The 26965-nt window shown below is 37.1% G+C and overlaps 1 protein-coding gene across 1 annotated transcript in view; it reads left to right on the top strand.

Annotated features, from left to right (window-relative positions):
- Positions 1-26965, top strand: part of Mier3 (MIER family member 3) — a 215861-nt gene that overhangs the window by 155512 nt on the left and 33384 nt on the right. The window contains exon 6 of the mRNA XM_019207837.2: positions 25736-25813. Within this exon, the coding sequence (XP_019063382.1) occupies positions 25736-25813 (78 nt within the window). The remainder of the gene's footprint in view (positions 1-25735; positions 25814-26965) is intronic.

The following is a 26965-nucleotide window of genomic DNA, read 5'->3' as shown; positions in this document are numbered from 1 at the left end:
AATAATTTCCCAGATAACCACAGAGATGGTGAGAATGAAAGACATGATTAGATACTCTAGAACAGAAACTGAAAAAAAAATAGATGATCTCAGGACCATGATGGAGACCATGAATGACCAGCATAGGAAAAAATGGAATCCATGAAACAGATTCAAACAAATATCCAGGAGATTAAAAATTCCACAGAAAGCATTCACAGCAGGATGAACAAATGCGAAGATAGAATTTCAGATATAGAAGATAGGATTGCAGTTAGTGAACTCAAAAAGAGAACTCTCTTAAAAATAGTAAGGGACTATGAGACATCAATCCAACAACTCCTAGATGATGCAAAGAAGAATAATATAACCCATGAAGTACCAGGAGAAAGTTCAAATGACACAAAAAAACTATTCACAGAATTAATGACAGAAAACTTCCCAAGCAGAGGGGAAGAGTTTGACATACAGATAAGTGAGGCATATTGGATTCCAATTAGCCATGATAAAAAAAAAACCTATACCCAGACATATAATAATCAAGATCCCTGAAACCAAACAGAAGAAAAAAATACTACAAGTAGTTAGAGAAAAGAAACAAATCACATACAAAGGAAAGCCCACCAGAATCACAGCAGACTTTTCAACACAAACCCTCAAGTCAAGGAAAGCCTGGAGTTGGTATTTCAAGTCCTAAAAGAAAACAATCTCCAACCTAGACTGATATATCCTGAAAAACTATCTTTCAAAATCGATGAGGAAATAAGATACTTGCACAACAAAGAACACCTGAGAAATTTCATGAACACCAAGCTGGCACTCCAAGCACTTCTAAACAGTATCCTGGAAAAAGAAAATGAAAACCTCAACCCACCCCGCACAGGGGCTGAAAGAACAAATATACCAGGTGAGGCAAGAAATTAATGGGAAAGAGGGAAAAATAAAAAAATAAAAGAAACAACAACAGGAAAATAACATGACAATGAAAAGTCAATACATAACAGTTATAAACATCAATGTTAATGGCCTCAGTTCACCAATCAAAAGAAAGAGGCTGGCAGAATGGATTAAGAAGCAAAATCCAACAATATGCTGTATACAAGAAACCCAGTTAATCCACAAAGAAATTCATAGACTGAAAGTAAAAAGATGAAAAAACAGTTCTCCATGCAACAGGAGCCCATAAAAAAAGCGGAGTACCTATCTTATTTGCAGACAGAATAGATTTCAAACCAAAAACTAATTAAGAGAGACAAAGAAGGCCACTACAGCCTATAAAGGGAACAATATAAGAGTAAGAAAGACAATCATAAATATATATGCACCAAATACTAATGCCCCTAACTGTACAAAACAAATATTAATGGATATGAAAAATGAAATAAGCACTAATACAGTTGAAGTGGAGTACCTCAAAACTCCACTGACACAAATAGCCAGATCATCTAGACAAAAAATCAGCAACAAAATAACAGAACTGAAACAAGTCTTAGAACAAATGGACTTAGATGTCTACAGTGTTCCACCCTACAAAATCAGAATATACATTCTTTTCAGCTGCACACAGGGCATTCTCCAAAATAGACCACATGCTAGTGCATAGAACATGCTTAAGTAAATGCAAAGGAATTAAAGTTATCCCCTGTATATTATTAGACCATGGTGCAATTAAACTGGAGATCTATAGCCTAAGAAACCACAAGAACTTTACAAACATATGGAAATTAACAACCTGCTGAACAACCATTGTGTCACAGAGGAAATTAAAGAAGAAAAGGTTTCTACAATTAAAGAATAATGTCAATACAACATACAGGAATCTTTGGGGCACAGTGAAAGAAGTTCTATGAGGGAAATTCATATAGTAAATGCCCATGCTAGGAAAACAGAGTGAGCTCAAATAAACAACCTAATGCTTAAATTTAATCTTCTAGAAGAAGAAGAGCAAGACCATCCAAAAACTCAAATAAGGGAAGAAATTATAAAGATCAGAGCAGAAATTAATGTAATAGAGACTAAGAGAATAATACAAAAAAAATCAATGAATTGAAGAGTTGGTTTTTTGAAAGAATAAATACAATTGACAAACCCTTAGCCAACGTTTAATAAAAAAAAAAAAAAAAAAAAAAAAAAGGAAAGAAAAGCCTCAAATTCATGCAATTAGGAATGAAAAATGTGAAGTCACAACAGATCTACCAGAAAGCCAGAGGATTATCAGTACCTACTTTGAAAATCTGTACTCTAATAAAATGGAAAATACAGAAGAAATGGACAGATTGAAAGAAACATATGAACTTCCAAAGTGGAATGAAGAAGCTATAAAAAAGTCTAAACACCCCAATTACATTCAGTGAAACTGAAAATATAATTAAAACATTACCAACAAAGAGAAGGCCAGGTCCTGATGGCTTCATTGCTGAATTCTACAAGACATTTAGAGAACTATAGCCACTACTCTTGAAACTCTTCAGTGAAATTGAAAGGGAAGCAATACTTCCAAATTCATTCTTGGAAGCAAGTATTACTTTGATTCTAAAACCAGGGAAAGACCCAACCAAAAAAGAGAACTACAGGCTAATCTCCCTAATGAATATAGATGCAAAAATCCTCAATAAGATACTGGAAAACAAAATACAGAAGATCATCAAGAAGATCATACACCCTGGATTTATTCCAGGGATACAAGGATGGTTCACCATATGAAAATCAATAAATGTAATAAACTATATCAACAGAGTCAAGGACAAAAACCATATGATCATCTCAATAGATGCAGAAAAACCATTTGACAAAATTCAACACACATTCATAAAAACCCTATAGAAAATTGGAATAGATGGTCTTTATCTTAACATGATAAAGGCTATCTATGAAAAACCAACAGCCAATATCATTCTAAATGATCAAAAACAGAAAATCTTCACACTAAAATCAGGAACAAGACAAGGAATGCCACTATCACCACTCCTGTTCAATATAGTTCTAGAAACATTAGCCACAGCATTTAGACAAGAGAAAGAAATAAAAGGAATAAAGATAGGAAAGGAAGAAGTTGAACTGTCACTATTTGCTGATGATATGATACTTTACATAGAAGACCCCAAAAGTTCTGCGAAAAGACTAGTAGACTTAATTGACAGATTCAGTAGAGTAGCTGGATACAAAGTCAACACTCAAAAATCAATAGCCTTCTTGTAAACAAATAACAGACTCACTGAGAGAGATATTAGAAAAACAATTCCTTTCACAATAACATCCAAAAATTGGAATAGCTAGGAATCAATCTAACGAAGGAGACAGAAGACCTTTCCACTGAAAATTACACTACTGACCTCTTTCACCACCTCCCATATGTTGAGCATGTAAAGTGTTCTATCATCAGTGTAAGTAGCTGCAAAGACAGATTGTGTATTGCACCTTGGCCTGCTGGTTTATCCAAATCAGTTTATGAAAATGTCTGTCGTATGATCTAATTGGCAAAGCCAGTCCTTTTGGTTAGACCAATTAACTCATTTAGATGTTAAGTGATAAAAAGTTGGACTTCATTTACCAATACATATAAAATGTTCATGTTTCCTCCTACTTTTCTTACTTTTAGATTCTATTCTAAAATATATACATGGACACATAAAGCTCAGATACTTGTTAGGACTTTGTCATTAGAATACAGCAAGGTGCAGCCCCTTTCAATATTTTTATAAAGCTCTTTTACTTTGTTTTCATGGAGATGCCTCAGTTTCTCTTCACAGGAGAGCATGACACATCCTTGTTGAGTGCCCTGGACACTTTTATACCTGGGATGTATACTTGCTTGGGATTGGGAAGAAAGATCATTGTGAAAAATAGGTGGAAAAGGAGAACTGGCAAGCAGTGGTGGCCTGGAAAGAATAAATGGAAATTTTAAATATGTGACCAAACAGCTTAAAATGATCTGTGCCTGCTCAGCTCTCAGAAGCTGATGTGTACCCCTAGGGCAGGATCAGGCATTTCTTTGTTATAGGGACTGTGCTGTGCTGCACTGAGGGTGATTTAGCAACATCCCTGACCTTCACTTAGTACAAGCATTGCCCCTACCCAAGTTGTGATAACCAAAAATGTCTTCAGACATTGTTAAATGTTCCCCAGAGAGTGGTAACAATTATGCCCTGGGTTGAGAACAGATGCCATGGGACTCTCCAATTTGATGGAGAAGATTGTAGCTTCTCGGAGCTCCTCTGCAACCTAGAAAGGGGCTCAAAATTGCAGTGTGGAGCTCAGTTTACCTTTTCTTTTTTCCCACTCAGAAGTGGAATCTGAACTTTATTTCTCAATGGGGTGTTGCAGAGGGGACTGGAGGGGGGCAGGGAGCAAGATTATGTATCATGTGGTCATTCTCGCAGGAATGAGGGCTAACTGAGGTCCTCTTCTCTGTTGTTTCTAGCTTGTTAGCATTACAAGAGAGTGAGGACAGTGTAAATGTGGTTAGGTACTTTATTAGTAATATTCCTATGAGATTACCAGAAATATTGAATAAGTATTTCTTATTATACTGGCAGAGGCTAGGGAGCTTTTGAAAAAGAAGGATAAACATTCAAAAAGCTCTGTTTTACTCTTAAGTCCACCTTTACTAGATGATTTTTGTTGTTGTTTATTTATTTGCTTTTGCAGAGCTGGGGATTGAACCCAGAGTCTTGCACTTGCTAAATACTCTACCACTAAGCTATATCCAACCTTTAAGTCTGTTTTAAAAAATCCATTTAAGTGTGGTATAGGGCAGTGATACTCAAACTGTGGACCTCAAACTGGTGGTTACCAGTCTCTGACCAGATAAGGACTAGAGCCAACATGTCAATCAGCACACACTGCCTCCTTCATTGAGAATATGTTGTTATAAAACAGTACCAACTGAAATTAGTTGACTGTCATGCACAGTGACATAAATTATTTACATCCTGGTTTAATTTCCTTACCACTGTAATAATCCATACTTTGAATAGCTGAGATGGTGAGGAAAGGATTTTCAGATGTTCATAATACCAATTTGTGGAATTGAAAACCTTCATTTAAAACAATCTAAAAAATAGAGAAATAGAGGACATTCTACTTAGAAAGAGTGAGCATTATTTTATTCACAGTGTGTACTGAATCACAATCTAAAATACATTTCTAACTGTGGGTGTGGTTTAGAAAAGTTTGAAAAGAACTAATGTTAGAACTCTTAAGAGTACAACTTTGCCACTTTAAGGCTGGATTATGGCTCAATATGATTCCTAGATTTTTCAGCTATGCATCAACAACAGGTATTAGAAATAATTGAGCTGCATTCCTCAGTCTATGGCACCTCTACACACGTTTCCAATACCTGTCATCCTAAGGGTATTCTCTGGCTAAGAGAGTGGGCTCAACACTCATGAAGGACCGGCAGAAATTACTCATGAGTTAATGCAGAAATAACCTTCAATGAGAGTGAAAATGGTGGATAAAACTCCAGCCACCAAATACCTCATTATTCTAAGGTGTTACACATCAATTCTAAGAGGGTCTTGGGTAGGATTGAACTCTCTTGCCCATAGAAGTAATCTCTTATTAATGCACTTTTAATTGGCTTCCTTCCTTCTGTAATTCACCCCTTACAAAAAGATCATTTTCCAGTCTACTTCAACCAAATACTGGTTTTGGAAGAGTCCAGACTAGGACAATTTGGTCTGTGCCTTGTTATTTTAAGAGTTTCCTTTTATTGGTCACTTGGGTGCCAGGCTACATAGGTGAGCTCTTGTAATCATAAAAACAAGGATTGCAAAGAAGGAATTGAAGTTTGGATAAATTCAATGACTAATCTGAGGTCACAGGGGCAATAAATAGGAAAATATTCTATCTAAACCAAGGTCTCTTTTATTCCAATACTATAACTGTATTACTTTTTTTTCTCCCAATGAACATTTCTCTGACCCATAAAGTTATTGAGTGTGGTAGTTAGGGTGGATTGGCTTTGAGATCCATCCCAGGGATTGCTGCAGCACACTCCAAGTTGTGTCTGGAAGGGTCATGGAGGCATGACCTTGGAGTCTCTGGTTTCTCACCCTCTCTGCTCTGGCACTGTCCCCTGCTCTTCTTCCTGGCTGCCACGAACTAAGTAAAAGCATCTTTGTCACCCTATGCCAGTGGTTGCAAACCTATGGCATGCATGCTGAGCACCCTCTCTGTTGGCATGGGAGCCTAGTCACCCCAGTTTTGCCCCAGCAGCACAGCATCGAATAACAGTGGACACATGGGCCATGTACGTGCTGTTGAAGGAGTAGTAGCACTCGGCAATGACCTCACAAGCACTTTGAGTACTTGGTCTCCAAAAGATTCACCATCACTGCACCCTTCTACCATAGTTTGTTTCTGCCTAGGAGCCAGGTGCTCGTGGACTGAAACCATGAGCAACTATGTGGATGTTGGGTATTTTGTCTCAGTGAGGAGAAGGCAAAGACATTCACCATCTAGCATTTTCTCTGGGTTTTCTGGACCAGATCTCAGCCTGAGCCATTTGCTCCATTTGATCTCTCTCTGAATGTTTCTGCACGATGGAAGCACCAAGCCTCACAGCCTGCATTTCTCAGCTAGCTTCTTCTTGGGTTCAGGCAATGGGAGGTAACAACAGAAAACTGGGGGTGGAGAAGCCAGAATATTCCTCCCTCTCTTTCTGTCTCCAGCTGTGTTTCTAGCCTTGTTCTGTCTCCACTCCTATCCATTCAGTCACATTCTGGTTCTAACTTCCGTCAGGAGCTCTCACCTATAAGCTCTGGCAATACCAATTTCTCATTTTGTCTCTTCAGCTTAGAGGTAGTAGCAACTTTCTGCTTTTACAAACAACCAGATTGCCTCCAGCTCTTTCATGACTTGTGTCACCAATTCATGGATTACATTTCTTTGTTTTAATACTTAGAATGGCTTCTATTTTGCAGTTGGAACTGACTGATACACTTTGTAATCCTATATTTTATAAAAAGTGATGATCAGTTCTCTGAACTCAACATACATAATGCAGGAAGCTGTCATTAATGAAATGATATTCATCATAGAAGCAGTCCCAAGACTCTGTGTCAATGTATCTCTATCAGTTTTTACTTTGTTATTTTTTATATCTGAATTTCCAACTGGCAAGTATGTCAATGTTCTATCTAGGGCTCCTAGAAAATAAAATGGAGACAAGGATTAAGTGATGATATTAAATTTAGGAGTAGTCCTGGGAGGTACAAAGCCATGGCAGAAAGATGGTTGCGGGGGGAGTTCAACAGGCAGATAGGAGCCAAGGCAAAGTGATGTATAACTATGATAGTCACTGCTTCAGGACTAAATCACAGGTGGCAGCAAGTCTTTCATCAAGTATATCACTGTACTGTGCTCAATGTCTCAGACAAGTCTGTGGGGATAAACAGTGCCGTAGAGTCACCCATCCAAGGAATTTTGCACCCTTGTTTCTATTTCTCCATTCATCAAATTTGCCTCACGTGGAGTTAATATCTCTACATTTTTGTCTTACACCATCCAACCTCTCCAGACAGTCAAACAGGAAACCAGATAATACTATGCTCTGCAGACTTAGTATTCTCTGAAGATAGGAGACACAGAAGCAGCAGACTCCAAAAACAGTTACCTGCACAGAGCTGATCACCCATGGGGAGGTTGCAGGTAGGAAAGTCAGGTTAGGTGAAAGGAAGCTAAGAGGTATGTATTATAGGTCAAATGGTGAACTGATTTCATATGTTGAAGCCCTCACACATGGTACCTCAGGATATGACTATCTTTGGAAATTGGATCCTTAAAGTTGTGGTTAAATTAAAATTAGAGCATTAAGGTGGGCCCTAATCCAATCTGATTGGTGTCCTTTTAAAAGATGGAAATGTGGGCGCACAGAGAGATCAGGGATGTACATGCATCAGAGAAAGACCATGTGAAGAGGTATGAAGAGCATGCCTCCATGTGCATGGTAAGGACAGAGGCTCAGGGGGAACCAAACCCACCGACACATGGATGTTGTTCTTCTAGGCACTCGAACTATTAAAAAATAAGCCACTGTTATGTCCCCCAACCTTCAAGATTTGTTATAGCAAATCTAAAAAACTAAGATAGCATGTATTTCTTATACATGTAGTTCTTTTAAAAATTAATTTTATTGGTGCATTTTAGATATAGATAATGAAAACATTCATCTTATGGAATTTGTACCTATCGTGTACCTATCTTGATTCTTTTTTCCTCATTCCCTTCCCCTCCTTATTCACAAAAGCTTTGTTTTCATTTTCCCCCATCTATTCTTTTTTTTTCTTTTTCCCTTCCTTTCTCCCACTCCCCTCCCCTGTTTCCCTTCTCATTTCAATATTTTCTTCCTATTTCACAATATCTATTATACATTTTGTTCCTTATTTACCTTTTAGGTTTCTCGCACCAGAGAAATAATGTGATATTCAAACGTGTGTCCAATTTGTTTCACTTAAGAGTATGGTCTCAAGGTATATCTATTTACCTAGAAATGTCTCAACTTTATCCTTCTTTAGGGCTGAGTAGTCTGTCTCCAAAACTTAGCTATTATAAACTCTGCCATAAACATGAGTGTGCATATAGTGCTGTGATATGAGGCTTTTAATTCTTTTGGGAAGATACCAAGAAGGGGAGTGGAATCTCTAGTCCTAGATTTCCGAGGAAACTCCACACTGATTTCACAGTAGTTGCAACAGTCTACACTCCCATCAACAGTGGAGAAGGGTTATTTTCCCCCAAAGCCCCATCAGCATTTGTTATTGTTAACTTCTTGATAGTCATTCTATCTGTAGCGAGATAGAATCTCAGCATTGTTTTCATTTGCATCTCTCAAATGACCAGTGATGTTGAACATATATTAATTTGCCTTTCCTACTTCTTCATCTGAGTAGTGTTTGTTCATTCTAGACCCCCCTTTTTCGAATGGTCCTTTAAATTTGAGGGGTTCTGTGTTTTTTTCTTTTAGTTATTTATATATTTTAGATATTAGTCCTTTGTTTGAGGAACAGCTAGCAAAAATTTTCCCACTCTGAGGGTTGTCTCTTCCCTGTGTTAGTGGTTTTTCTTACTATTGCAAAAGCTTTCCAATAAGATGAGATGCTAGTTGACTCTTTGTGATATTTCCTGTGAAATTGGGATTTTGTTCATAAAGTTTTTGCCTATACCTATGTCTTCAAGAGGTCTACCTATTCTCTCTTCCAGCAGATTAAGTGTTTTTGTTTTAATATTTAGATCTTTGACTCATTTCAATTTTAACTTAGTATATGGTGAGAAATATGGGTACAGGTTTAATCTTCAGCATGTGGAAAGCCAATTTTTCCAGGACCATTTACCAAAGAGGATATCTTTCTTCCAATGAAGACGTTTAGTCCCTCTGCCAAAGATAAGATGCCTGAGTGTGTTTGGAGTCGTTTCTACATTTTACAATCTATTCTATTGATCCTTGGGTCTGTTGTTTTTTAGCAGTAACATGCTGTTTTTATCAGGGTAGCTTTGTATTTAATTTCAAGTCAAAGATTGTGATGTTCCCTGCCTTTCCTTTGTTTCCAAAATTGCTTTTGCTATTTTAGACCTCTTCTGGCTCCAAGTGAATTTTAAGATTGTTTTCTCTAATTATGTGAGATATGCTATTGGTATTTTGATTGGGATTGAATTAAATCTGTATAACAGTTTTGTAAGTATGGCCATTTTCACTACCTTGGTTCTTTCTTCCCAAGAACAAGAGATATCTTTCCATTTTCTAATAGCCTATTTGATCTCCTTTTCCAGAGTACTGTAGTTTTCAGTGTAAAGATCTTTTACCTCCTTCATTAGATTGATTCCTAAGTATTTCATTTTTCTTAATGCTACTGTGAAAGCTGTGGTTTCCTTAGTTTCTTTATCACTGAATTTGTTATGTATAGGAATGCTATTGATTTTTGAGTGTTGACTTTGTATACAGCTACACTACTGAATTTGGTTATTAAATCTAGAATTTTTTGGAAGAGTTTTTGGAGTCTTCTATGTAGAGTATCATCTTATCCATAAATGATGATAATTTAATTTCTTCTTTTACTATCCTTATTCATTTTATTTTTTTCTCTTGTCTAATTGCTGTCTAATATTTCCAGAACTATACTGAATAAGAGTGGTGATAGACATCCTTGAGTTGTTCCTGATTTTAGAGTGAAATGTTTCAGCTTTTGACTATTATGATGTTGGCTGTTGATTTTTCATGGAGGGCTTTTATCAAATTGCAATAAAGATCATCTATTCCTATATTCTTTAGAGATTTTTATCATGATTGAGTGTTGAACTTTGTCAAATGCTTTTTCTGCATCCATTGAGCTATCATGTTATTCTGAGTTCTGTTATTATGTTGTATTATATTTATTGATTTGCATATGTTGAATCATCCATGCATCCTAGGAATGAATCCTACCTGGTTATGAATCTTCTTGATTTGCTGCATTGTTTGCCAGTATCTTATTGAGGATTTTTGTATCTATATTCGTTAGAGAGATTGGCCTATAGTTCTGTTGTTTGGTTTCTCTGGTTTTGGTATCAGGGTAATGCTTGCTTCCAGGAATAAGTTTGGGAGTATTGCTTCCTTTTGAATTTCATTAAAGAGTTTGAGGAGTAGTGGCATTAGAGCTTCTCTAAAGTTCTTTTAGAAATCAGCAGTGAATCCAGCAGAACATGGGCTTGTCTTTGTTGGTAGGTTTTTGATTGAGTCTTCAATTTCATTGACCAATATTAGAATATTTAAAAATTTTATACCTTCTTGATTCAGCTTTGGTAATTCATATACATCTATGAATCTGTCCATTTCTTTTGTTTTCCATCTTATTAGAATACAGGTTCTCAAAGTAGGTATTGATAATCTTCTGGATTTCTGCAGGGTCTGTTGTGATTTCACCCTTTTCATTCCTAATTACATGGTCTTGAGTCTCTTTCTTTTTCATAAGATTGGCTAAGCCGAGTGTGGTGGTGCATGGCTATAATCCCAGCACTCGGGAGGATGAGGCAGGAGGATTGCTGTGAGTTCAAGACCAGCCTGGGCTACATAGTGAGTTCCAGTTCAGTCTCAACTACATAGCAAGACCTTTTTTTAAAAAAAAAAAAAAAAAAAAAAAAAAAGATTGGCTAAGGGTTTGTCAGTGTTATTTAATCTTTCAAAGAGCCAATTCTTCAATTCATTGATTCTTTGTATTGTTTTCATAGTCTCAGTTTTATTAAATTCTGTTATTATTTTTATAATTTCTTCCCTCACACCAGCTTTGGGCTTGACTTGCTCTTCTCTTTCTAGAAGCTTCAAATTCAACATTAGGTTATGTACTTGAGCTCATTCTATTTGTGTGTGTGCGTGTGTGTGTGTGTGTGTGTGTGTGTGTGTGAAGCTGAGAAGAATGTGCATTATGTTATTGTGAGATAGAAGGTCTGTACACATCTACTAAGTCCATTTGTTCAAAAGTTCTGATATTTGCTAATTTTTTGTCTAGTCAATCTGTTTCTTTGTGACAGTAGGGTACTGAGGTCCCCTGTTACAATTGTATTAGTGCTTATTTGATTTTTTAATATACTTTTATGTAGTTGGGTATATCAGTATTTGGTTCATATATATTTGTGAATGTTGTGTCTTGCTCTTGGATCATTTCCTTACTAAGGATGTAGTGACCTTTGTCTCTTATCACTCTTGGCTTGAAATCCACTTCATCTACAAATAGAATAGATACCACTGCTTTTTTTCCCCCAGACTTTCAGTGTATGAATTTCTTTTTGAGTTAAATGTGTTCCTTGTGTGCATCATCATATTATTGAAGCTATTTATTGATACATTCTGTCAATCTGTTTCTTTTGATTGGTAAATTGAGACCATTTACATTGATAGTTATAAGTGATATGCATTGACTTATCATCGTCATGTTATTTTCCTTTCACTGGTTCCATTTCTTTCTCCTCCTCTGTTTAATTGCTTCCTTTGCCTGGTGGATTCATTCCGTTGGGTTTCATAGAATTGTAGTCCTTATTATCTCTTTCTGGAATGTCTATCAGAATATTTTGGAGTGCTGCTTTGATGGTCATGGATTTTTTCAGGTACATTTTGTCATTTCTTGATCAATTTTGAAAGATAGCTCTGTTGGGTACATCAATCAGGGTTGGGGGTGACTTTCTTTTATTATTTGAAAAATTTTACTCCAAGCTCTCCTTGACTTAAGGATTTGTGTTGAGAAGTCTGCTGTAATTCTAATGGGATTTCCTTTATAGGTGATTTGTTCTTTTTCTCTAACAGTTTTTATATTCTGTTCTTGAATTTCAGGAGTCTTGACTATTACATGCCTTGCTGTAGTTTTTGTTGTTGTTGTTGTTTGTTTGTTTGGTACTGGGGATAGAATTCAGAACCTTACATTTGCAAAGCAGGTGCTGGCATCATGGAGCTAAATCCCCAGCCCTAGTGTAGTTTTTTATATCAAGGCTTTGATACATCCAGTTCTTAAAGTTCCTTCTATGTGGAGAGGTTTTCCCAAAGAACAGGCTTTTTCTTATATAATTTTAATATTGTAATTTTGGAGAGAAATCCATCCAGAATAAAGGCAGATTTATTTCTGTGTAAATATAAGTGTTGGAGTTTCATTACTTCAAAAGTTGTCATAGAAGTTGAGTTAGGAGAGCTTGTTTGAGATGTAGATTTGGAACATCTCACAGATCCTAGCACAGTGAGTTCCACTTGACCTTTCCTCTTCTGATGGGAAGACCAGGTACAGCTAATGTGGCTATTATGATGCTTGTGTAGATGAAGTGAAACTGCAGCTTTGGGTGAATGGAGATGACAGAAGGTGCCCAATCATTACCAGAGAGAGTGGTTAGAGTGAAAGTCAAAGAAGCAGGTGCCAGTGAATCAGACGATTGGGCCCTAAAGGCACTGTTCTGTGTGTGACACTAAGAAAAGTTGGTATCTAAGGCACAGAAGGAAGGAGAGACTACAGGTAGGTCACAGCAGGTGTGTAGCAGAGCTTCCTGGCTGAACTGTGTAGTCAGTAGGCTGTTGTCCATGGTTGGAACATGGTATATGCATTGCATGAGTGGGCCTAATCCAAACAAAGGCCAGGGGTGAAAATTATTTGTAAGTGGAATAATACCCGAGTGGCTGCCCCTGTATAACACCCTATCTAATAAGGCATTAGGACACATTGCCTATCATTACAATTATTATAATCCTGGGGCATTTTTTCCCAAGGAAGTAGCTACAATTGAGCTAGAACTATTAATTGAGGTACATTCATTAATTGAACAAATATTTGCCAAGCATATGTGTTGGGTAAAGTATATTTAAAGAGAAATGAATGTAGACATTCTCTCTTTTTACCACCTTTTAAATACTTGTATCAGTCCATTTTCTGAGGCTATACAAAATACCTAAAGCTAGACACTATAAATAAAAGATCTCATAATTTTGGAAGATGGAAATCCAAGATTGGCTGGCCTCATCTCTTTGTCCTCTATGAAAGCTCCTTTCTGGGTCATAATGTGGTAGAGATTCAGGGAGGGAGATGGCCACTTACAGAAAAATCAAGTATATGAAGTGGTCTCCCTTTATAGCAACCTATTTGCTCCAGACTCGTGCACTCTGTGAACCAGCACCCATTTCCTCTGAGGGTGGTTCCCCCAATGAACTAATTATATCCTTCAGGCCCCGCTTAAAGATTCCACCACTTTTCAACATCTCCACACTGGAAACTAAACTTCAACCCATAAATGATTCAAGGACAGATGAAAATGTATCCAACCAAAGCAGTACTGAGTAACTCTGTTTTCCATAAGTGCTATTATTATTATAGTAATCTTTCCTTTAACCCAGTTTCACAGATTATTCCGAAACTCAGTTTCCTTAATTTGACACATTTTTTCCCTTCAAATGAAACTGCTTAGTCTCATCCATAGTTACTAACATATCTCTTAAATGTTATTTTAAAATAGTGTTAGAAATTGAATCCAGGGCCTCATGTAAGATGAGGACTCTACCCCTGATCCTTTTTTATCCTTTTATTTTGAAACAGGTTATTTCTTGCTCAGGCTCATCTTGAATTTACAGTCTCCTTCCTGCCTCAACCTCCGGAATAGCTGGGATTACAGTCCTGCACCATTGTGCCCACCTATTTTTTGTTTGTTTTTTAGTGGTTCCTGGGTTAATCATTAACTCCTTACTATGAAGAAAGTTCTCAGCTTTATGATTCAAGACGATGTTGGCCTCAATTTAGCTCTGTCATTCACAAGCTGTGTAAATTTTAATTTCTCTGATTTAATTTTCTTTATCTGTAAAATAGAGACAATAACACCCATATCATAAGGCAAGTGATATGAAATAATATGAACTTAATAGACATTTCAATATTTATAATGTAAAATTATATTATGTTTGTATTTAATTTGAACAAAGAACTATTTAATGGAATATTTTATATATTCCCGAAATATTTCATAATAATTTTAAAAGAAATTAAGATTTAAAAAGACTCAGCTATGGCTGGGGATTTAGCTCAGTGGTTCTTCTGCCTGCCTTGCAAGCTCAAGGTCCTGAGTTGAATCTCCAGTACAATATAGCAATATACATATACAGCAATATATGTGCACCCATTTTTATAGTGGCACAGTTTGTAATAGCTAAAGCTTAGAAACAACCCAAGTGCCTATCAACTGGAGACTGGATGAAGAAATTGTGTGTATGTGTGTGTGTGTGTGTGTGTGTGTGTGTGTGTGTGTGTGTGTGTTTATAAAATGAAGTACTACTCAGCCATAAAGAAATGAGAAATTAGAGACATTTATAGCTAAATGGATGCACACTGAGGGCATACTCTTAAGTGAAATAAATAAAAAGCTGAATAGTTTCTCTGGTATGAGAAACTGAAAGTGTAAATAAAGATTAAAATGAATAATTGATAATGTGAAATAGGAAGAAAAGGTAGTGGTAGGGGAAGTGGGAGGGGTAGGGGAAGGAAAGAAGGGAGAGGAAAAAATATGAGATAAGAAACAAATGCAAATAAAACTTTTGCAAATAGGGAGGGGGTGGATGGGTTGAAGGGAGGGCAGGGGAATGGGGAAGAAAATAAGACCCAATATAAATCATGTAAAGGTACACTTTCCTAAGGATGAATGTAAGTGTATTGTATACCTAAAATGTACCAATAAAAGAATTTGAGGAAAATATTTTCAGGAAAAAAAAGAAAAGTTAGAAAAGTGACACATTGATGATGGGTATACAGTCCCCAAAAAGCCTACTGCAGCCAATTTTCCTTAATTACTGTGTGTTTCTTTAGTTGAATGACAGATGAAGGAGTAGGCTTGTCTTTACAAACCACATTGTCCCCTACACACAAAGTGTTTCTTTAACCACAAGAAGTACACTCAGTGCAGCAAAAGGATTCCACTGAGAAGCCAAGCAACACTATGGAAGATTCCCATTTTCCATCCCAACCTAAACCTAGAGAGAACTTGTTGAGGGAAAAGAGAACAGTCACAGGCACTCCTTAAATTGTGCTTCTTTCTTCAAAATAATTTTTCCAGCCATTTAGTGAGATTGTTTCTCCTACTACTTGTATTGAGGGGGACTAGCAATCATTCATCAAAGGAGGTCCCCAGTTGTCTTGTGTAGTGGAAATCCTAAACTGCAATTTAAGCCTTTTCAAACTCTCGCTAGTGCCAATACTCATGTAGTATAAGGTAGAACTAACTACAAAGAAACTGTCAGTTCTTATGGTTGGTTTGCTCATCCTTTTTGATCAATCTTAAAAGAATGAGTTTTTTATAATTACAGTTAAGATATAAGAAGAAATTGTCATGGTATATAAGTATATTTTTCTATATTTTACTTTCTTCACACTCCTATGGTAAAATCTTTATAGTTTCTCTCTCTCTTTTACTTTCTTCACACTCCTATGGTAAAATCTTTACAGTTTTACAGTTTCTATATATCCAAATTTTCTAGTCAGGAAGCTATATATATATATCCTCCCTCACATCACCATTCTCTTTCCTTCCTTTGATCCCCTTCTCATCTCCACATAATTTGCCTCCCTGTTTGTTCTTTAAATTATTTGTATTTTGGGTTTCTTGTATGAGAAACCATGTGATATTTAAACTTCTGGGCCAATTTATTTCACTTAGCATCGTGATCTCAAAGTACATTCGTTTCCCTACAAGCAAGTCAAATTTATCCTTCTTTATAGTGGAGTAGTGTTACATTGTGTATATGTACTACATTTTCTTTATGCATTCATTAGAATTCAGGTATTTTTGAATTGTATTGCTATAATCAGGATAAATGTCATTTTATTTATTTATTCGTTTATTTATTTAGTTATTTCAGCAGTGACAAAACTTATTTGAAAAAGTTGAAGTAAAAAGTGAGGGAGAAACTTGCTCTGCAGAATGAGCTTGGGCCAAGTAAAAGAGGAAAGAGCAAGGTAAAAGAACACCCTGGAGAAAGCAGGATGGGTTATTGTAAGGAGATCCATGATAGACAAGTATTACCTTAATATAATGACTTTAATTCTTTCAAGAAGATACCCAAAAGAGGTCTAACTAGGTCAAATGGAATTTCTACTTTTAATTTTTCTCTTAAGGAATCTCTTACTGATTTCCATGGTGGTTATACAAATTTACATTTCTACTTATAATGTCATGGGTTCCTTTTCCCCTACAGCCTTGCCAGTATTTATTTTTTAGCTTTAATTATAGCCATTTTTAGTGGGTAGGATGGGCTGTCAATGTGGCTTTGATTTGCATTTCTCTTACGGCTGAAGATGCTGACCATTTTTTCACATACCTATTGTCCATTTGCACATATTCTTTTAAGATGTGTCTATTCACTTCAATTGCCTATTGTTTTGGTAGAGGGGTCTAATTTTTTGAGTTCTTTATCTAGACATTAGCCCTCTGTTTGAGGAAGAGCTAGTAAGAAGTTTTTCCCATTCTGTAGATTGTCTCTTCGCTCTGTTGGTAGCTTCCTCTGCTGTGCAGAGGCTTTTTAATTTGATATAAATCCATTGATTGACTCTAGGTATTATATCTTGTGCAACTGAGATTCTATTTAGGACAACATTGTCTATGCCTATGTCTGCAAGAGTTTACAATTTTTATTCATATTCAGTGTCTGTGTTTTTATATGTAGGTCTTTGTTCCATATGGATCTAGACTCATTCGTGTGCCCATGAACAACCAACCAGCTTTCCCAGCATCATGTGTTGGAGAGGCTATCTTTATTTCCAGTGTACATTATTGGCTCCTTTGCCAAAAAACAGATGCATGGGATTGTTTCTGCATCATCTATTCCCTTCCTTGGTCAACATGTCAATTTTTGTGTGCATGCCATGCTGTTTTTATTAGTGCAGCTTTGAACTATAACTTGAAATATGGGATTGTGATTTCTTCTGCTTTACTTTTGTTGTTCAATATTGCTTTGGTTTTTCTGGGTCTCTTCTGGTTCCATATAAATTTTAGAATGTTTTTTTCTAGTTCTGTGAAAAATATTGCTGGCACTTTGATTGGAATTGAATTAAATCTATGTATTATTATTTTTGGTGGGGGGTAGCTTCTTTGGCAGGCTGCAGAACCACAGAGCCAAATTGCCCTATATATTATTTTTGATAATAGGGCCTTGTGACAATATTGGTTTTCCAAGTACAGGGAATGCCTTTCCATTTTTTTATGTTCCATTCAATTGCTTTTTTCTCCAGAGGACAATAGTTTTCTTTATAGAGGTCTTTCATTTCCTTAGTTATTTATTTTTCTGAAGCTATTGTGCAAGGGATTTCTTTCTTGTTGTGTATAGTAATACTATTGATTTTTGTGTGTTGACTTCATATCCTGCTACTTTGTTGAATTTATTTAATAGTTCTAAGAGTCTTCTGATGGATTTTTTTGGATCTTGAATAAGTTTTCCACTGATGTGTCCTTTTATTTTTTAACTTTTGTTTTTTACTTTCTCTAGGATTTTCTTGAGTACTTTCTGCAATGCTGGTTTATGGTCATGAGTTTTTTAAGTGCTCCTTGTCATGGAAAATCTATTTATCAATTTTGAAGGATAATTTTGCAGAATATGAATCTGGGTTGGCAGTTGTTTTCTTTTAGGGCTTGAAAATCTTTACTCCAAGCTCATTGGCCTTTAAGGTTTCTGTTGAGAAATTTTCTGTTATTCTGATAGGCTTACCATTAAAAGTTGACGTTTTTCTTTAATAGCTTGTAGTATTCTTTCTCTGTGCTCAATTTCTGGGATTTTGACCATGATTTGTTGTGGAGAATTTGTTTTCTGATTGTGGATATTTAGGATTCTATATATCTTGTGTACCTGAATGTTGAATTTTTTCCCCTGGATTTAGAAAGTTTTCTGCTATGATTTCTGTGAATACATTTTTATATCCTCTTCTAATATTTTCTTAACTCCTACCATTCTTAGTTTTCTTCTCATATATCAGCTGTTGGGTCCAGATTCCATGGTGTCTTGTTATTTTTAGGGTATCACTGAGTACACAATCCACTATGTCAACTTTCTTTTAGTTCTGACACTCTCTTCTCACATTAGTTGTTTCTGATACTTATACTTTCCACTGAATTTTTTATATCCTGGATATCTGTTTGATTTCTTTTATGATCTTTAATTCTTTACTAAAATAGTCATTTATATATAGTGTCATCTTATCAAATTCAATCAGTTTTTTTGTCTCTAAGGTGACTGAACATTTTATTAATTAAATACTTCATCTGTTTATTCACATCCTCTTTGTGCACAGTGAACATCTTTTGGATTTGTTTATTTGTTTTTTCTTTGTTCTCTTCAAACATTTTAACCCTTTGATTTTTGAGTTCTTTGCCTGTAAGCTTCTTTACTTCATTGCCTGTAAGATCAGCTTTGGGAAGTTAAGAGATTTTGGAGGTATCTTGCTGCCTTGTTTTCTTATGTTTCTTTTTCTTTTTAATTGAGTTTATTGGTACAATATAGGTATACAATACAGTTACATTCATTACTGGGATCCTGTACCTTCACATGACAGGTCTTGGTTCCCATTTTTCCCCTTGTCCCTGCCCTCCCTTCACCCCCTCCTCCCCTCCCCATTTGCAAACACTTTATTTTAATTTTTTTCATTTTCTCAGATTTTTTTCTTTTCCCTTATTCCCTTTCCCCTACCCTTCCCACTTTCTCTACACCTTATGTTTCTATTGTTTTTATGCTGAGGGTTGAGGATAAATTAGGGTAGAAAAACTGTGTCATTACTGTGAGGGTCTCTTTAATGAGTGTATGTTTCCCTGTTATGTGACCTTGGCTTTGGTTGTATTTTAGTGTTTATGTACCTTTTCAACCTACTCAACATAATAGGATCAGACCTGGTCACCGCCGTGCACAGACAGAACTAGAAGCACTTATATTGGCATCTGCAGAACCAACCATGTATCAGTCATGTAATTTAAAACGTATTTTAACAATTTCAACCTTTATTTCAATAACTCAGAAGACTTTGATATAGTACTGATGACATATAGGCTGGAATGTTCAAAAGAGAAAGAGAGAGGGAGACAGGGAAAGAGGGAGAGAGGGAGAAAGGGAAAGAGGGAAAGGAGAGAGAAAACCATATACATACAACACCACAAAAGTAAAGAGTTGTCTCAGTCCTACTTATACTGCAGTCAGAATTCAGTGAGCATGCTCTTTGTCCTGTTTTCACAAATGGGGAAACTTGTAGTAGTTGTGCAGGGCTGAGCTCTAGTCCTCTGTGGTTGAGTCCATCCAGCTGGTTGTATCTGTCTAGTGGTGCTTGAACTGGTTTCCCAAGATCTTTCCTCTTGCCTGTCAGTGAGTGAAGGGGAGTGAGGTTTGGATGGACTGCTGAGCCTTCTTTTCACTCCCTTTGCAGCTAGTACTCTGATTGGTTTCAGTTGTGACCTCATAGCTAGCTGGAGGTTTTATGCCTTTGTCTTATGATCTGATACTTCAATTATGTCAGACTGGGGAGAAGATGCAATGTGGCTGTTCATACATCAGTCTTCTGCTGATTTCCAAAGGGGCTTTCTCAACCTCTGCCCACTTCCCTCCAATGTAATCTGCAGCTGCTTGGGGCTCCTGTTTCTATAACACTTCAGGTGAATAGAAGTTACAATTCCTTCTGGTTGTGCTTCTTCTCTCTGGCTTTTGATCTGCACCAAACTCTGTCTGTACTTCCCAGAGTCTCTATTCAGGCCATGAATTCAGTGGCGGTTAGGGCTATGGAGTTTAGATTTTGGCTGGCAGTAGGAGCGATCCTCTGTGGGCACTGAGCCCTGTGGCTTTTGGAGGGTAGGATACCCCATGGAGGCAGGAAAGATACCCCATAGACACAGAGCTTGCTGGTGTCTAGGGGACTGGTGGAGGAGTGCCTACTTTAGCTCTGCTCGGGTGTCTTTTCTCCTACTCCAGATCTTACCAGTTGCAATCACTGACCATCTCTGAAACTCACTGACTCATGGAGCTATCAGTGTCTGATTCTGAGTCCCTAGCCAGCACCCTGCCCCTGTCCCTTTCTTTCCCAAGGGTCTGCTGGTCTTAACAGTCATTGTCTTCTGAAGGATTTATTGCCTTTTGGTTTCTTTAGTATCTGGACTGCAACATTATCACTTTCTGGGCTTCTTCTTCCAGTGAGAAGGGACTTAGTGCAGGGGGTACTGAGTGGTGACAACTAGGCTGGGCATCAATTGCAACATTCTGGCAACCACTGCTGTATTTGGCTTTTCACAGGGTGTTAGATCTTTTCCTCTGATGGCATGTTTGCCAGACCAGTGCTGGGATCAAGAGGCAGCCCTGCTTCTTTTTCTAAACATACCTGGTTCTAGAATTCATCTTGGCGAGGGGCTTCTCCTTCAAGTTGCCTTCCTGTATTTGCGTCTTTGTTTGCCTCACTCCCTTCTTTCTTTTCTTTCTTTTTTTGGTACTGGAGATCGAACTCAGGACCTTGAGCTTGTGAGGCAGGAGGCAGAATCACTGAGCTAAATCCCCAGCCCACACTCCCCTCTTTCTGAGTACCTGTGTTTCTTGGTTCACATCTTCCAAGCACTGACTGGGCACTGCTGCTTCTAGTCAGCCATGATGATCTCCCACAATGTATATTTTTAAATACACATGTACACATACATTTTAAAACAATTACATGCTACATTTTATTTCTTAAATATATTTTAAGTGAAGGTTAAGAGTGGTGTGAGGAATGAAGTATTCTGATCCTTGTTGAAATTTTCTAATATCAGGTACAGTATATTGTATAATAAAGGTAGTGGAAGAGATAGTACTTTTCATTTAATGACTTTCTTCTCTTGACTGTTGTCAAAGAATGTATTGCTTTTGAAAGAGGATCTGGAAAGAGCAGAGTAAAGAAGCCAACATTGATAGGAAATAACAATACTGAAATTTAATGATTTTTCCGTTCATCTTAATACTCATCTTTAGGCCATGGTTTGAGAAGAAACTGAAAAAATGTTTCAGAGGCTTCAACCTTTTTATGAACATTGGATAAAAGCCACAGATTAAAATCCTTATATAGTTTCATTTTATATTTTCTATTTCATATTAAAAACAAAATGATAGTCTACCTTCTGGATTATTTTTAGAGGCTATATCTTTCATTATTAAATATATATGAAATGTTTAAACATAAATAAAATTCAGACATAAATAAGATAAAATTCAACATAAACAAAATAAAATCCAGAGTTTCTGGATTTTTTACTCATAATTATCTTTCGTTCCCAAAGCAAATATGAGTTTAATGAAAACATGCATATGTGTTGTCACAGTATGCTCTAACAAAATACCACAGACTAGGAGACTTAAACAACACACAATTATTTTATCACAGTTCTAGGGACTAGTATAGAAGTCCATGCCAAGGTCCAGCAGGGTCAGTCTGAGATGAGAACAATCTTTCTGGTTTGAATATGGTTGCCTTCCCTCTATGTCCTCATGTTTGTTGTTTTTTTGTTTTGTTTTATTTTTTGAGACAGGGTCTCACTATGTAGTTGAGACTGACCTGGAACTCACTGTGTGGCCCAGGCTGGTCTTGAACTCACAGTGATCCTCCTGCCTCAGCCTCCTGAGGACTAGGATTACAGGCATGTGCCACCACGCCTGGCTTTCTATGTCCTCATATGGACTCTACTTAGTACACTCATGTGTGTGTAGGGGGATTAGAATTTTTAGCATTCTTCTTATCTTTGATCAGCACCTTAATTTTGCCATATCTGGATAGGATACCTGACGCTCATAACTTAAAGGAGGAGAGGTTTAATTTGGCTTGCAGTTCAGGAGATTCATTCATTCCATGCATGGCTGGCTGACTTCATCATGGTGGAAGCATCATGGTGGACAGCATGGCAGAGGAAAACTGCCCAACCATGGCAGCGAGGAAGCAGAGCGTGAAAAGAGGAGCCTCGCCCAAGAATATACTCTTTCAAGACACACTCCAAGTTAGCCACCTCAAGCCAGGCTCACCTCCTAACAGCACATTCCCTACTGAACCCAACAGTGGATGTATTCACTGATCAGTATAGTGACACTGTGACCCAATTACTTCCAAACACAAGAGATTGGGGGACATTTTAGATCTAAGCCATAACAGGACCCCAACCTTATGACCTCATTTACCCTGAATTAATTTCTTAAAAGTCTCATCTCCAAATACAGTTATTGTGGGCATATACTCTCGGAAATGTGTTCTTAAGTGGTTTCATCATTGCATAAACATCATAGAGTGTACTTACACACATATAGATGGCATAGTTTACTGAACTCCTAGACTAGCTACTGTATATAGAATATAGTGTCTGTTTTGTACCCAAGAGTCCTTATGCAGCACATGACGGTACAGCCACAGTAGGGGTTGGAGCATTAACATTTAACGTGGATTTAGGGACAATAGAAAAGTTCAACCCATAACATGTTTAACAAAAAAGTACTTTTTATTATATTCTTGGCAATAGAACATCTCTTTTAGCTACATTATAATAAAGGAAGAAACAAGGATCTATATGTTTATTACTTTTTATAATAAAGTAAATAAATTAATTCTATTAGGTGTTACTTCATTTTATTCTTGAATTGTCTACTTTCCATAGTTCATCTTTTAATACATGTTTTGTATTTGTTTCTCAGTGACTTTTTAAAAAATTTCCAGTACTGGGGATCAAACTCAGGACCTTGTGCTTGCAAAGCAGGTGTGATGCCACTGAGCTAAATCCTCAGCTCTCAGTGATTTTAAATATGTCTCAAAATTTGAATTAATGTACTTAGACCCTTAAAATGGAATCAGACTTTTTCTAAAAGAATACGAGTCTGCCGTGGCAGTTTATATGGAAGATATTTCCCACAAACCAAAAGAGCTTAATATGCTGCTCTAAGGTTTTGACAAAAATATATTTTAAATGTGTGATGATACAAGCAATTTACTTAAAAATATGATAATATATTGGCTAGATTACAGAAGTCAAGAATATTTCTACTTTCCCTTCCTTTTCTGAGCATGTTGAGTTAGACAGGGACCCCAAGTGAAAACAAACAGTACAATTAATAGCTACTTGATAAATCTGGGAAAAGCCTTTTTCAATAATATAAAAATTGAAGTAAAGTACAGTAAAAGTCTAGAGGCTGAATGACAAACCCTTTTTCAAGTAAGGTATGTTTTATTCTTTACTTTCAACAAAATTTAACAAAGATACTTAAAGTGTCAATATATAGATCATTAAAAATAATATTTGATGGAAGATCACAACCTGATAGATTATGAATATTTTCCCTTGGGCTTAAAGAAATGTATAGACAGCTAAACATTAGATTTTAGATTACTGTGACCCTATTAAAAATCCTTTCGGTAGGTCATATATTCATACTGTCCCTTCAACTTTCATGGCTGGTCACTAAAAGAAACAGTGTTGTGTAACCTGCTAGCGCATCTGTGGAGGAGGCAGCAAGTATTTCCCTCTATGTTACTGTTACTATTCAGTGCAGGCAAGTCATTTATTTTGAAGTCTGATGAAAAACTGTTTCTACTGAAGAATTTGTATAATCTTTAAAAAAAAAATGACAACCAAACAAATGATTGCATTTACCCTTTGTCTGTTTTGTGGCCAGAAAAAGGTCGAAGGTAAATTTATAGTTTAACTATCATCATTTTGTGTTATACCTCATGACCTATATGCTCTTGTTCTTCTGATTTCAGTTTCATTTGTTTGATCTTGATTTCTCTTTCATACTAGAGATTGAACCTGGAGTCTTCATACTGAGCTACATCCCAGCCCTTTTTAAATTTGAGACAAATCTCACAGTCATTAAGTTGTCTAGGCTAGGCCTAAACTTGCCATCCTCTTGCCTCAACTTCCCAGAGTGCTAGAATTACAGGGATGCATCACACCTGGTGGCCTTCATTCTTCATGTATACATTTTCTATCTTATTGTATTTCCTGTAAGCTGTCTCAAGCCACAAATTTATAATCTTTTCTTTAGTATTTCATTCTAAATATGGCTGTTGTATGTATTCCCATTGGTTTTATTGAAGGGTCACAATGATTTTATTTTGAATTTTCCTTGCTTTTATACTCTTCTATCACCTCTAGGAATTAGATAGTAATCTTTTGGGAGACAAGAAGTTTGTGGTGGTTTCACAATGCCTAGCATCCTGCATTGGACTTATTTTCTATATAATGCCATCTGTTGTATAGCAATAGGGTCATAATAACAGTAATGATATTTTTATTTCAGTTATCTGGAAGAAAAGGACTTTTAATCTGTACAAACTCCTGAAAGTCTCGTCTTAAGAAAGATTAAAAGATTCATCTACATATAATAGGCTCTGGACACTTTATTATAACAGGAATTTGTCATGTAAGAGCGGGGATGAACTTTTTCTCTAGTGATAAGAAGGGAGAAAGTTGCTTTAGTTTACTAAATTGCTAAGTGATTAAGTTTACTTATATTTTTATGGATTATTAATTAATACTATGGACACAGACTCCTTAGATTACATGTTGTGATGGAAAGCACATAGGTGCTACTAAAACAAACACAGTAATACCTATGTTTCTTTTCTAGACCAGTTCAGCTTGAGACTAGAATCACGGAATGAATTAAGTTCCTGAACCAAGGTACTATTGTACCCAAACAGAATTTGTACAAAAAAGAATTTGCAGAACAGAAACTCTAAATTCGCGCATGTGCAGAAGTCTATGTATTTCTCAGAGTTAGAAAAATGTAATCTAAAGCCACATTTATAGCATGAATTTGTCACTAAAGGAAGAAACATCTGTCCTGCTGCAAAGTATAAGGCAGGCTGCTGGAGACTTTGTTGACTGCTTGGATCTCGGGCTCAGACTGTGGTTCTGCTGCTCAGGGAACCGTTAAATGGCTGTGGCCACAGGGAATGTTCACTGCCTCATTTCTAAAGTTTATCACTTGTACTTCATTTTGTTTTCTTTAAAGACTCTGAACGCCTCATTGAGGACAGTACAATGTGTGCCAAGACTCTGGTTTCAAAGTTCAGCTGTTTTTGAGTTATTTGACTGGACAAAAGGTCTCAACATATCCTTCACAGCAGGGAAAGTGTAATTTTCCACATATTTATGATGTTTTGAAATGGTTGGAGTGATTTTTCCCTAAAATTTCCATAAAGAAATAACTTTTACTGTGGTGTAAACTTGATTTTAAGATGTCCTGCAGTAATTCCAGAAGTAACCTTTTCCCCTTTCCCCATAATCCAATCTCCAGCCTCCCTCTCAGGATGCACACCAGGGATGCAGGAATTGGAAGGGACTCAAGTTTAAAAATCCAAGGATTGGATTAAAGGTATGTAATTTTAACATCAAGTCTCCAAACTTATGAAATTACAACATAAACCTCAATTCTGTCGGGTAACATTATGCATGTTTCAGCAAACAGCTGAGAGAACAACTCTGGTATCTGAGGTCACACTTCCTAAATACCTGTAGGGCCCTGCCATAATTTCCTGATTGTATTTGCATCTCACGTATCCATATGTAGACTTTCGTTTTCACACATGATTATTTCTGGACTCCCATTTGGAATACATGTGTTCCAAATTCACCAGGACAACTCTGCAGAGATTAACTTCTTGCAAAATCTACTTCCGTGGCTACCGGCCAGTTGTAAATGTTCATTTTTGTGTAGTTTGCTCAGCTTTTAGTGGGTATATGGACCCACTAGAGGGTAGATTTAGCTCCCCCAATGAAGAGCAAAGAGGAGCAGGTACACCTGTTAACACGTATCCTTCCCCTGCTACCCATCCACTTATCCAGGGGCTCACCTTCTTTTTCGATCTTATTAGCTTTTTGTGAGCGGGTGGAAGGTAGTTTTTGAGACTTAATTCAGGATATTTGATACACTATTCCTATCCTTTAATAGGTTTAAGCGTGTGTCTCTGAGTCATCTTCTACATTGTTATTTGTAATTAACCACCCCCTGGGTTGGTCTAATCAATTGTTCTAAATTTTGGGGGCAAACTTACATTACATATTTTATGAATTGTGCGAGTATATCCATCATCATATCTGCCCCGTCGATGATATTTTGCCTTTTCGTCTGCACTGTCACCATCTCCAGCGCCTGCTTCCATAGTTCACTCCCTGAACGGGTGCACGCCGGTCTGCACATCCCATGCCTACAACTCTCGTCCGGGAGACCTTAGCATGCCTGGCCCGTTCTCTCCTGGGCTGACCCTGGGGTCCCCGGGCCACTTCTCCCACCTCCACCTTGGGCTAGATCCTGTACATCGGCGTATCCCATCGCTGTCCTTCTCTCCTCACTTAAGTCTACCGAGTGGTCCTTCCATGCGCCTGGCCAGGCCAAGTTCCCCTCCGCCCTCCCGCGCTGGAAAGGCCAGGGTCGCTCCCTAGCCCCCTCTGCTCTCGGACCTCCAGCGGCTGGACGTGGCCCCCATTCTGCGCCCGCCCGCCCGCACTAGCCTGCAATTCGCAGGAA

This window comes from Fukomys damarensis, unplaced genomic scaffold, assembly GCF_012274545.1.
Source record: "Fukomys damarensis isolate Sample0158 unplaced genomic scaffold, DMR_v1.0_HiC HiC_scaffold_1, whole genome shotgun sequence".
NCBI classification, from domain to species: Eukaryota; Metazoa; Chordata; class Mammalia; order Rodentia; family Bathyergidae; genus Fukomys; species Fukomys damarensis.
The sequence above is the reverse complement of the archived record's forward strand: the minus strand, read 5'-3'. Positions and strand labels throughout refer to the sequence as shown.